Raw genomic sequence first — 12,128 nt, 5'->3', positions numbered from 1 at the left:
CAAGCATTCAAGCTAGAAATCCATGAAAACTAGGCAAGTAAAAAAAGCCAACAGCGCTTCCAGATGATGTTTTGAATAGTTCACCCAGACTTTGTCGCCTCAGAGTAATGTTGCACAGAGGAGGGTTGACTGTGTGTTTCGCAACCAACAGTGAGAGTTCAGAGATCTCTGTGGGATATGTTTCCATTTATTATCACAGAGACATCATGCCAATAACTCAGTGTGTGTGTGTGTGTGTGAGGAAGCTTTCTGCAGATGAAAATCCATCCGTCTGTTAGTCTACACTTCATTGAGTGATGTTTAGTTTGTGTTGTGTGTCAGCAGTTTATAGATTCACTGGAATGAAAGACTGATTGAATCAGCCAACAGGAGGATAACATGTTTGTGTGCTCACTTCCTCCTCAATCATTTCATCAAAAAAAAAAATCTCCATTCAATTTTATGTTTCCGAACATTGTACTCAGAAAATCCTGCAATCATAAGTTTGCTTTCTGCAAACCATGATGGAAAACAAACTCTTATTTTTAATACAAAATAGACCGTCACACTGGCCCAATCAGACAGTTCCTGTGTGTGTGTGTGTGTGTGTGTGTTATCTTTGGGGACACATTTAAGAATAAGGACCAGTTATTGGGAACGGCTTACTGACTTTCAGTGCTTCAATTTAAAAATAATGAACTTATTTCTGCATGTCACAATCATATTAGAGTTTCTAATTGGCTTAGAGCTAACGTGGGTGGGAGTAATGGACACAATATGCTTATTTTATAGCCGCAGATCAATCAATCAATTAATCAATCAATCAAGTTCTGTTATAGCACTTTTCAAACAAATTTAAATGCAATTAAAAGTAATTTACAAATGATTGGGAAAAATTGACAGAAATGGATTGAAGATGAAGAGACTAATGCACACCAAATTAAGTTAAGAAGAATAAATAAACAAAAGACAACACTGAATATATTGATTATGTTAAAACAGTCAAAAAAAAAAAAAAAATCAAAGTAGGCAACAATAAAAAAAGGAAAATATGTATAAAACGATAATGTAAAAAGACTAAAGCAGATGTAATATCAAGCAACAATAATAAAACTCATAAAATGATTAAACACTGCATAAAAGACAGAATGAATAGATATAGTATATAGTTTGTGTTTTAGCATCATGTTAACAGGATTCTGGTCATCACACACATGCAAATGAACAGTTTGTCACACAGACACAGAGACACACACACACACACACACAAAAAAAATGACCTAGAAGATTTTTTTGTCGATGTCAGCGTAGATGAAAAGCTTTGTTTTTATAATACATGGTTTATCTGTGGTTGGGTGTTATGAAGTTGGTGCTACGTATTGACTGATTGGCTGATTGGACTGCTCTGTTTTCTCCGTCCAAGTCTCTGCCAAGTTTCCCTCCAAGTAGAGCCTGGAGATTGCCAAGAGTAAGATAAGGAAGTTAGAGAAAGACTCAGTTATGTGCTGCAGCCTGTGTTCGGCATTAGCTGTAAGCTAGCTTGCAACCAGGCGGAAACCTCAAGTTCTGGAAAGTGAAGCCAATGCTGAAGTACCAAAAACTTGCATTCTCTGTAATGGCCATCAGGGGGCGACTCCTCTGGTTAAAAGAAGTCTGATTGTATAGAAGTCTATGATTTATTACCTCAGTAAACATTGTAAACATGAGTTTGTTGTCTCAATCGCTAGTTTCAAGTCTTCTTCAGGACAGCATGATGTTCATTTAGTAAATAATGGTGCCAATTAGAGTAAAATAGACCATAAAGCAGGGCATGCTTTCGGGCGAGGCTACCTTGTGATTGACAGGTTGCTACCAGAGGTGTATAAGGCATTTATTTGTCACTCCTCCGCAGTCCAAACATGGTCACTTCTGCTCGCTGGTTGCAAAAACCAAGATGGCGATGGCCAAACTGCTGAACTCTAGGCTACAAAACAGTAGTCCACAAACCAAAAGATGACATAACGAGGACTACGTCCACTTCTTATATACAGTCTATATATGCTCACAACTAACAGTGTGTGTGTGTGTGTGTGTGTGACAGATCAGCCTCTGACTTATCTCAGAGCTCTCCATGAACTTCAGCCCTCTCGTTTTCCCTCTTGATTCTTTGCCTTTTCTTAAGTAATGCCAGTAAAGCCCGAGTGAATTTTTGTTGAAACATTTGCAAGTCACGCAAAAGTGTCTTCGCCTCAGTTTGCGCAGCCCGGGGCACATTTGTTACCGTGCATCTTTTCCTTGACTACACTGTGACAACTGCAAACCTTCTGCTAGCTGCAGTCGTTGCTTTCCGCAGTGAATGAAATAACTTAAACGTGGAAACTGCACACCTCATTATTAGATGAAATAAAAGTTAAAATCCCACGAACTAACGATAGCTGAACTATCAAAACATGCACGGAGGGTATCTACGACCGGACTGCTGTCATTCCCATATAAATCCATTTTAAATGAGTTCCTAAATTGGACCTGTAAACTAAATTTACTGCAAATCCCTGGTCATGTCCTCCAGTCTCTATTCAGTCAACAAAGTTTGGCTTCACCAAAAGGCCTTCAGCTGACCTCTTTGAGGAAATGCCCTCTGGCAAGAACTTTTACTCAACTTTAAATTGAGGTTGAAAGAAGTACACTTCCTGAGGCTATTCAACTCTTGGATAGTAAACCTGAGGCACATTAAAGGCCCAGTGCTATTCATCAAACAAGATTGTTTTGTTGCCGAAGGTTGGAGGTATCGGCCACAGAGATGTCTGCTCTCTCCGATAAAATGGGACTAGATGGCACTCGGCTTGTGGTGCTCAAAGCACCGAGAAAATACATTTGAAAAGCTCAACAGCAATAAAAAAAATACACTGGGGACTCGTGGTATTTTTAGAAACATGCTTGTGGGCGACTCATCGGCTCCCTTTGGACACTGGCGGACAGCGTTTTGGCCGCCCCCTGCCATAGAAAACGCATGCCAGCTCACCACAGGTCAACACATCATTATATTTTTCCATAAAACTAAATTTACGGCATCAAAATCATTTGAACGATTGAAAGACTTTAAGAAAAGTTTTGTTACAATTACAGTGAGCCGGTATGAGTGACAGAGCACCTGCATGGTAGGCTACTTTGCTCATGCTGTGCTTTGAGTCAGAATGGTCCTGATGTGTGAAGGTGTGCGCCGTGACAATCTTTGACTGAATTCACAGGAGCGCATGAGGAGGCGGGTGAATGCCGCTGCCCTTTTGTTTTGCTGCCCTTTACATGCTGAAACACAAAGATGGATTCTGAGCAAGGAGCTGCTAACACTCATCACCGGAGGAGCTGTAAAGAGTCCAAATGGCATTTATTTCGGCAGCACTTCCACAGACCGAAGTGTATTCAAACATGGCACACTTTTTCCTTTCACAGTTTTTAATAGTCAGCAATTCATGGGCACGGGAATGTGATGATTTTCTTAAGAAATGCTGCCTTCTGCACTTATGGTGAGTCAGAGGGAAGCAAAAATATATATGTGACCAAATGATTATAAAATGTACCGAGTATATAAAATCAGGTTTGATAGTGAGAAATGAAGCAGTACTCTCTGGAAGGCTTTGTATTTGAACCACTGAGAGCTTATCTTACGTTGTGGATGTTATTGTCTGTAAATCCAAACTCACCTTCAGATGAGTTTGGATTTCAGGCCTGCACAAAAAATCCTGAACACAAAAATAGTGAAAAAACAGTTTCGCCGGTCTAACTCCACAATTCACTTTTCAGCAATTACCTTTATGAAATGCTAACCTACACGGCAGAGGCTGGGAACAGTTTTAGTGCACAATACTGTTAAACTGACCTCACTAAATTTAATGATTTATAAGTCAAAAGTGAATTATAAACGTACTCTTTTCAGAGAGGTTCGCACCCCCGCAAAAGAAACTGAGTTGATCTTGTTGATAAATGCGGAAACTAACACTGTTTAGACTAAGACAAATAAACTAAAAGTTTAATTAAAAAAATGCTCTTTGGATCTGTCTGTTTGGATACAGATCTGAGATTCACCAGGGGAATATGGGGGGAAAAAACATAAATGATTCACTCTATAAAGATTGAACTAAATAATATATATATCTCTCATGAGGTAACGGCCAACACCAACTTTGGCTCCAGAACTCAATATTGCAGTGGGTGTCTTTTTCTGTCTATAATCCTATCGTGGGTGTCTGATGTTGGAGCTACACTCTTTAAAATACTGACTGGTTCAGTGCTTTATTATATTGATTGACACATGAGTTTATGATATTGCAGAATGCATAGTTTCAAAGCTGTGGCAGTATTATTTGTTGTTGTTATACTCTAAAACAAAAGTGGTTAATAAAACACTGTAAAAGTAAAATTTTCCATTTTTGTTTCTCAGACATGCCATATAGAGAATGTGCGGCTATGGTTTAGACCACATAAAAGAATGTGAGAGCCGGTTATTTTGCGTGGGCCATGAACTCATTGTCTATAAATGGACAAGAGAAGCAACCTGTCGACCTGAGACAAAGTACACGAGTCCGCTGCGGAGGGAATGACAGCAGGACGGCACGAATCGGATCTCAGACCATTTGATCAAAACGCGATCTGACAAGGAATTATTAATTCACTGATCATGGGCTGAAAATAGGAAGCCCAGATATTCAGGTCCATGCCATGTAAATACAACCTTCAAAGTTAATTAGTTGAAAGTTATTTTTTCTCTTTTTGGTCCAAGGGGTAAAGCTTTTGCTCCAAAGGTCTGTATACGTCTGGAGCCTCGGTCATCAGAGAGATCTCTGAGCTCGCTGAAGAATGTGTGCCATGGTCAATACTGGGGCTCTGTCCAATTATTCCTCCTCGTCTTACTAATCATAAATACATTTTCTGTTTTACCAACAGCAGTTAAAAGCATGAAATTGGTTTCACACAGTCTGAAGTCAGTAACAGGTTATAGGAAGCATCTGTAACAATGATTCATGATGAATGTTTGAGTGGTTTTATATGAATGTAGATTGTGTTTTGTCTCCCAGGGTTAATATTACAAGTCTTCATGCATTATGCAATTGTTTTGTTTTCGCCCAATCTCAAATGATATAAAACCGCACTGTTGACCTGCAGAGATTAATTATGCATGGTAACTATTGAGGTACGGCAAAATGACAAATTCACACGTGTTTCCTGTTTCTACGCGATATCCAGAGTTCACCTTTGTTCATCTTTGGAGGAGCGGATGTGATCCGTCGGCCAGTAAAAACACTTGCATTGTGTTTGGAATGACGTTGTTGTTCTTGTGCAGTGGTGGCCAATCTGTTTTGATTGAGTAAGGAGTCACTGACCAAACAACAGTAAATGCCTTGTTTTCAACCAGTTACACTGCAAGAAAACCTCATTTACCATAACAAAATAACTTTCTTTCAAAATATCTCTTTTAAATGTCAATACTTTCAAGCTCAGTGCCCACTGCCCACCCTATTTAGCGCCTAAATAATATAATAATTGATGGCCTCCATGATCGAACTTCAGAAATCGTCGTTGTTGTGAAAACGATTAAACATATGCTGCGACCAAATGTGCTATTTGGCTGCCTGCCTCATGATGAATCGGAGGAGAGACAATCAAGTCATCCGGATGCTTTTGAGGCAACAATGTTGTAAAGGAAACGTTAAAGTAACGTTAGCCGGAGGAAAAGCCTGCAGAGCGAGGTGACGGCCACTTTCTGATTCATTACGGTTTAAGATATTGCTGTGTGTGTGTGTGTGTGTGTGTGTGTGTGTGTTTGCGCTCGCGGGCGCGCGCGCAGCAGCAGCTGCTCCCTCCCTGACTTTACGCTCTCTCGTATTCAGTCCTGCAGTGGCGGAGCCGGCAGGAGCGCAGACATATGAGGAGTCCGATCAAGAAGAGCAAATATATTGTTATACCCACAGCCAATCTCTCCGCAGTTTGAGACCCACAGACGGATTATTTAAAGTGCGTGTACCGGCTGCTAAAGATTCAGGTGCAACTTTGCAGCTGTTTCTGTTTTGTTCATTTCTTCTTGGTGCAAATCTTCAGCCAGCACCTGGCATGCGAGAGGATCCGCACATTATCCACAATATCTGAGATATGGATGACTTTTCTCTGAGGGTAAGATCATTATTTGAACAAACAGCTACTCCCATCTGCCTTTTATCAAACTAGGATTCAAATATGTCTTTTGTAGGATGTGGCTGTGGTGGAAATGACAAAGTTTTTGTTTGTCCTTTTTTAAATGCCAATAATTTGATGTTGCTGGACTCTCTTTGTTCATAAAGAAATATCTGCAAAATGAGATTTTTATGTCCCCGGTGACACTCCGCCATCTGTGTGTAATCAATGAATAATTCATATTAAAGCTGTACCGCAAACATTGTTCTTTACCATTCTTAAAAATGACAGTAAGTATCGAATCGTTTCCTGAGCAAACCTTTGCTTCTCTTTCCTGGAATGTGTTATTCCCTGTTGTTTGGTCTACAGAGCTATTAATACAGCCTCTGATGTCTGTGATGTTTTCTCTAAACAGATCTGATAGCATCCCCGTGATGGACTGAAGGTGTTAGGAGAAGGAAGAAGAAGAGAGAGAGGGAGTGAGGAGGGAGAGGAGGGAGAGGTCATGATGTTTGCCTTCCTTGAAGGTGAGGAAGACTAGTCTATTAACAGCCTGTGGGGATAATCGGGTTCACTTCCTGGAGGAATTATTGGGGACCGGTGCAGAACAGCACCATGACACCAGCCGACTCATAGAATGTATGATTTACAAAGATGTTGGACCTGCAGACCACATGACTGAAACCTGAAATGATGATATCAGTAAGGATTCTGGATCCTGATTTTGCTGTTTTGCTGTTTCCCTCTGCCGTGTCTGTGAATGGGTTTTAATGAGGACCGAGGGAAACCTGTACAGTGACCCCCACAGTCGACAGATTCTCATATACCTCTGCAGCCTCCCCTGCTGTGGTTTCGTTCCCGCTGGCGGAGCAGCATGGATCCGGACCGGCCATCGGACTGGAGCTCAGTCCAGCCCAGCTTCTCTCCGCTGCCGCAGCACGACGGCTCTCAGGAAAGACTCAACCACACCTACAGCTTCCACAGCTCCATGATGCTGCCCTCCACCTTCAGTTCCCCCACTGCCTCCCTCCGTCAACCCTTACCCTCTCTGCTGCCCTCCTCCCTCATCTCCTCTCCTTTATTCCCCACCACCTCGGCCACCCGACAGACGTTCACTCTCGTCCACCAGCCCTCCTCCTCCCTCCCTATGTCCCTGTCCACCTTTTCTGCCAACGACCTGGCCGACCTGGAGAGCATGCTGCTCTGGACTCTCCACGAGCCCAGCACGATCGCTCTGACCATCATGTACTGTCTGTCGTTCATTTTGGGATTCGCAGGGAATTTGATGTCCCTGCGCGTCCTCACCAACAGGCGGAGCCGGCGGCTGGCCGGTGTGAGCGCCACGCGCAGTCTCCTGGTGAACCTGGCGGTGTGTGACCTGGCGGTGGTGTGCGTGTGCATGCCCATCACCCTGGGCAGCCAGATCTACACCGCCTGGGTCTACGGTGACCTCCTTTGTCGAGCGGTGCCCTTCACGCAGGCCGTCTCGGTCTCGGCCAGCGTGTTAACGCTGACCGTGATCAGTGTGAACCGCTACTACAGTGTTCGATCCCCGCTGCGAGCTCGCTCCATGTTCACCCACCGTCGGATCTTGGCGACCGTCGCCGTGGTGTGGACAGTGTCTTCGATCATGTGCGCTCCTATCGCAGTGATGAACCGGCGACGCAGGATCAGCTTTGGGACTTTTGCCGTCCTGGTCTGCGAGGAGAAGTGGCCTCAGCATCGCCTTAAACAGGGGTAGGTTCTAAATGTAGCAGCAGATCCTCTGCTCTCCAGCTTTTTGTCCAAATACAGTGAGTCATTAGATGCTGTTGGGCCATGGTTATGTTTCATCCATTACCATCCATTAGTTTTTGTTGTGTCCAGCTCTGTTTTGCAGTAATTGGTTCTCAAAAGTCACAGTGAAACGGGGGTCAGAGCGCTTAGCTCCTGTTACAGTTCCAAATGTTGGATGACTCATCCGGCACTCAGGGGCGTTAACAAAAAAATAATCCAATCAAAATGAGCGTGGAGCTCGGGCGCCATTCATCTGCATGTACTGCCTACACTGCAGTGAGAAAGAGCCGGGCGAAAATCTGCAAAGTTTCCCTTTCATCTCCCCCTCCCCCTCCTCCTCTTGATCTAACAACAGGTGAGGGGTGTGTGTGTGTGCCATTGAGGGAACTAGAGGCTAAGCTCAATACGTTGTCTTTTAGCGATTGTCTACTAGTTCGTAAAGTTTGGTTTTGTGTGTATTTTCTCACATAGAGACCAACTTGCCTTTGAGGTTTTTAAATGCTGTGCTTGAGGAGCTCAGACGGTCAAATTCAGCTCCATTTTGTACGCAAAACAGTGGTTTGAGAGACTTTCCTTTCTTGTTTTGTTGTCCTTAATCACGAGTTGTCAAGTGACTCAGACTGACGTCTATCGTGTTCGCTCTGTAATTTTCTTCATATGCCATTATAGCTTCATTGTCTGCCACTCACTTTGCGACCGTGTGCTGCAATCAGCTAGTTTATTATCCAGAGATACCATCAAACATATATCTGTTGGGAGTTTAGTGCTGCTGCTTACACTATTTCCCTATTCAACCTTGTATCTTGTTGATGAAAAAAAGGAGCAAATGTAACTTTTCTTGTGCTGCAATCCATGACAAAGGGAGCATATAATAGAAATGTCCTCGTCTCATCAGGCAGAGAGCTTCTCCAGCAAGGAAATGTTATTTTCAGGGTTTCACCACAATGGTGGATATAATAGATAGATTTTATGAAACATTTCCAATTTCAGTTCATAGTGACGAAGAAATCGTTTCATTAAATCAGAAACTCATTTTGAATCGTTCCGCTTTTCTCCCACAGATACAATGTGCTGCTGTTCGTGATGCTCTACTGCCTGCCGGTGACCTTTAACCTCACCATAGGCTTCTTAACTGGCAGGCGGCTTTGGAGAGGGAAGAAATCCACTTTCGCGGACCTCGATCCCCGCAGCGAAGCTCTGCACGCCTCGCGCCTGAAGACGCGCCAGAAGATCGCCAAGATGGTGGTGTGCCTGGTGCTGCTGTTCGCGGTGTCCTGGCTGCCGCTCTACTTGGTCGACCTTTGGATCGACTGCGAGCAAAGGCCACCGTCTTGGCTCCTGCAGACGCGGCCGTTCGCCCAGTGGCTGGGCCTGACAAACTCCAGCCTCAACCCCATCTGTTACTGTTTCATAGGGGATCTGTACCGCTCAGCAAAAGTGATACGGACCCGCTACTACCAGAAAGTCGCCGCTCTGTTTGGCTCCTCCTCGTTCTCCAGCTCAGCCGGCGTGGCTTCCCCCGCCTCGGTGATTACAGACACCAAAGGGACAGCCACCGAGCGCCGCCATATTGCCGCCGCTGCTGCTGCTGCGGTGGCGTCGGCATCCATCGCTACAATCCCCAGGCTGTTGAGCTTGGCTCGAGGCCAGGGGCTGAAGGTCGTAGACAGCCGAGCAGGGTCCCACCACAGCATCTCAGACTGGTGTCGCTCCAGTCCCAGTGTGTGTGACAGCTCCTTGTTTCCCTGCCAGCTCCACACACTCCAGCACTCCATACAAAGCGCAGACCTCCTGCCCGCAAGGAGACACTCAGTAAATGAGAGCGCGGGATCATTACCTTTAAGAATCGAGTCGGTGGAAATAGACGTGCTGCCTTTGAGGAGGCATTCGGGGGGCAGAATATATAGTATGTCAGCTGATAAGAGAGACATCATTACCATGGGCAGGGATGCTCTTTGTTACACCAGGCAGCACAGAGGCAAAACATCACAAACCTACTTTCTGGTAGGAGACAGGGAGGATGACACAACCGAGATGACCAGCCTGTGAAAGCTGCAGCTAAGTGCCAGCAGGGAGGTTGTTTTTTCATCTTGTCTGTCCTGCAGGCAGAAAAAACACACACAGCTCCTGATTCAGTTTGCAGCGGACAGTGCGGGTTAATCCCTTGCAAAGGCAATTGTTTGTCTTGAGGATGAACTGACCTGGCCTACACACTCCATCTGTCTCTGTGAAGTATTCTCTCACTATCATCACAATCACCGGGGATCTGGGATCGACGTTTGCACAGATGAGTTCAGGTTTTTGAAGACAAGTGGAGGGAGCAGTGATGGAGTGAAACCTACAGGGGAAGAGTTGGGGGGGGGGGGAACTTAGTCATATCCTAAGTAACTGAGCTGCTTGTCACAGTCGTGCTTAAGACAATGACCCAGCAGGACGTATCCGTGTTCTTTCTTATTGCTTTGCTAATGTAGAGACATACTGTATCAGGTCTCTACAGGATAATGTCACCATCAATGTCTGCAATCTGTGAAAGATATGTACCCCAGCTTGTTCATGTGGGGAGTCACACGGGTGATTTGCAGGGAATGTGAGATAAACTGAAGCAGAGAATCTAAAACCCACACACACAATGAATGGTTTTGTTTTGCATATAATAACAATAATAACAATAATGACATTGCTATTTTGGTATGAAATGACTTTCCAGGTCCATCAGATTTTTCGAAAGCTAGACCTTGTCAGCCAAAACAAGCCGTTTTTCTTCATTCAGAGGGAATCTTAAGGGTCGGCTCACCTAAAAAACGACCAAAAAAATGTTTTTTTTTCATGACTTTGTGACTGAAGTGGTTTGTAATCACGGAGATAGTTTTGGTTTTATTGGCCTGGTGGTGACTTTTCTGATGCCACCTCAATATGTCATTTTGGTAATTACAATTGTGTTTAGAGTCTCAGGTCACAGAATTTAATAATTGCTTTCAAAAAAAAAATTGTAATCAACTTCAAAGTGCTTTTCCAGAATCGGTGTCCTAGCCTGATAATGAATTCCCAATTTACTTTCACTTCATCATTCACTGCAATTTCGCCTGGCGAGGAGCAGTTAACATTTTTATGTCTCTATAGAATAAATATGCCACTCAAGGGGGCCCAGTGAATTTTTCTTTCAAAGGAACAGTGTGTAGCATTCAGGAGATCTATTGGTAGGAAATTAATGTAATATTGTTTTTTTATATTCACCTGAAAATAAGAATCGTTTATATCAACAAACGGAGCGTTTGCTCTTCACTGAGCCGGCTGCCATGTTTCTTCAGTAGCCCAGGTCCATGGATGTATGAAGAGAACTGGATACAGCGTCCCCGTTCATTCCTGTGAAAGGTGCATGAAGCAAAGAAAGTCAGTATAAAATAACCGGATCTTTTGGCGATCTTCCGCATTCGACCTATAGAGCAATCGCACTAGCGTTTTCTTTAACACCGCCTCCCATCCCTTGGTCCAGCCTCGTTATCGGGCTCATTCACATAAAGGGAAAATATCTCTGGATTTGACTATTTGTGCATCTTACAACTTTTAGGACATAATGATTTAAATAAGGACTATTCTTGTGTTGGTTCTGGGAATTTAATTTAAATTACAGACGTCTCTTTCCCAATGTAAGTCTGTGGGAAGGGTTAGGGTTAGGCATCATGTGACGGACCAGGAAAATGTAATACCAGTGGCAGGCCGTGCATTTCATACCTGGGCCTTCACTGCTGTCCTGCAGCTGAAACACAGCTATGGTTATTATTTGTTTCGTGTAAAAATGAAGCTCAACACCTGTAGATAGAGTGCGTCTCCTCTCTGCTCTGACTGCAGCGTGAGGCTTCTGTGGGCGGCGGCGGCGGAGGTGCTCACGGCAGCACCCGCTGCTCGTTCGCGACAGTGCAGAACGTGCGTGCTTTAACGTCGAAACACCAGAAAAGTCTCAACACCAGAACAAGTCGCTAGATTTGTCACTAGTAGCTTTTGACAAAAAAAAGTTGCCATGGGGGTTTGGAAAGTCGCCAGATTTAGCGAGAAAGTCGCCAAGTTGCCAGCACTGGCACCTGCTAAATGTGTCTCCAGAGCAACATTGGACATAACAATGGTTCCTGTCACATATAAATCCAAACAAAAATCTTCATAAAAACAAGTTGTACAAATAATAACATATAAACAAGCATATTAAAGCTACTGCAGATGTAAAAACAAACGCA

At 43.9% G+C, this 12,128-nt stretch overlaps 1 protein-coding gene across 1 annotated transcript; it reads left to right on the top strand.

The window, feature by feature from the left end:
- The first annotated feature begins 5,858 nt into the window (after positions 1-5,858).
- Positions 5,859-11,672, top strand: LOC116392069 (neuropeptide Y receptor type 2-like). The gene is made up of 3 exons (XM_031863214.1): positions 5,859-6,123; positions 6,539-7,860; positions 8,961-11,672. Exons 2-3 carry the CDS (start codon positions 6,998-7,000, stop codon positions 9,946-9,948), a joined length of 1,851 nt encoding a protein of 616 aa, XP_031719074.1. The 5' UTR covers positions 5,859-6,123; positions 6,539-6,997; the 3' UTR covers positions 9,949-11,672.
- Positions 11,673-12,128: the final 456 nt, after the last annotated feature.

The sequence above is a fragment of the Anarrhichthys ocellatus genome, unplaced genomic scaffold, assembly GCF_004355925.1.
Source record: "Anarrhichthys ocellatus isolate YVR2014 unplaced genomic scaffold, GSC_Weel_1.0 scaffold28, whole genome shotgun sequence".
Lineage (NCBI taxonomy): Eukaryota > Metazoa > Chordata > Actinopteri > Perciformes > Anarhichadidae > Anarrhichthys > Anarrhichthys ocellatus.
Note: the sequence above shows the minus strand (reverse complement) of the source record. Positions and strands in the feature narration are given on the sequence as shown.

Coding starts and splice junctions, on each gene's coding strand:
- LOC116392069 (XM_031863214.1), top strand. CDS start 6,998: ATGGATCCGGACCGGCCATCGGACTGGAGCTCAGTCCAGCCCAGCTTC. Junction 7,861..8,960: donor CAGCATCGCCTTAAACAGGG/GTAGGTTCTAAA, acceptor TTTCTCCCACAG/ATACAATGTGCTGCTGTTCG.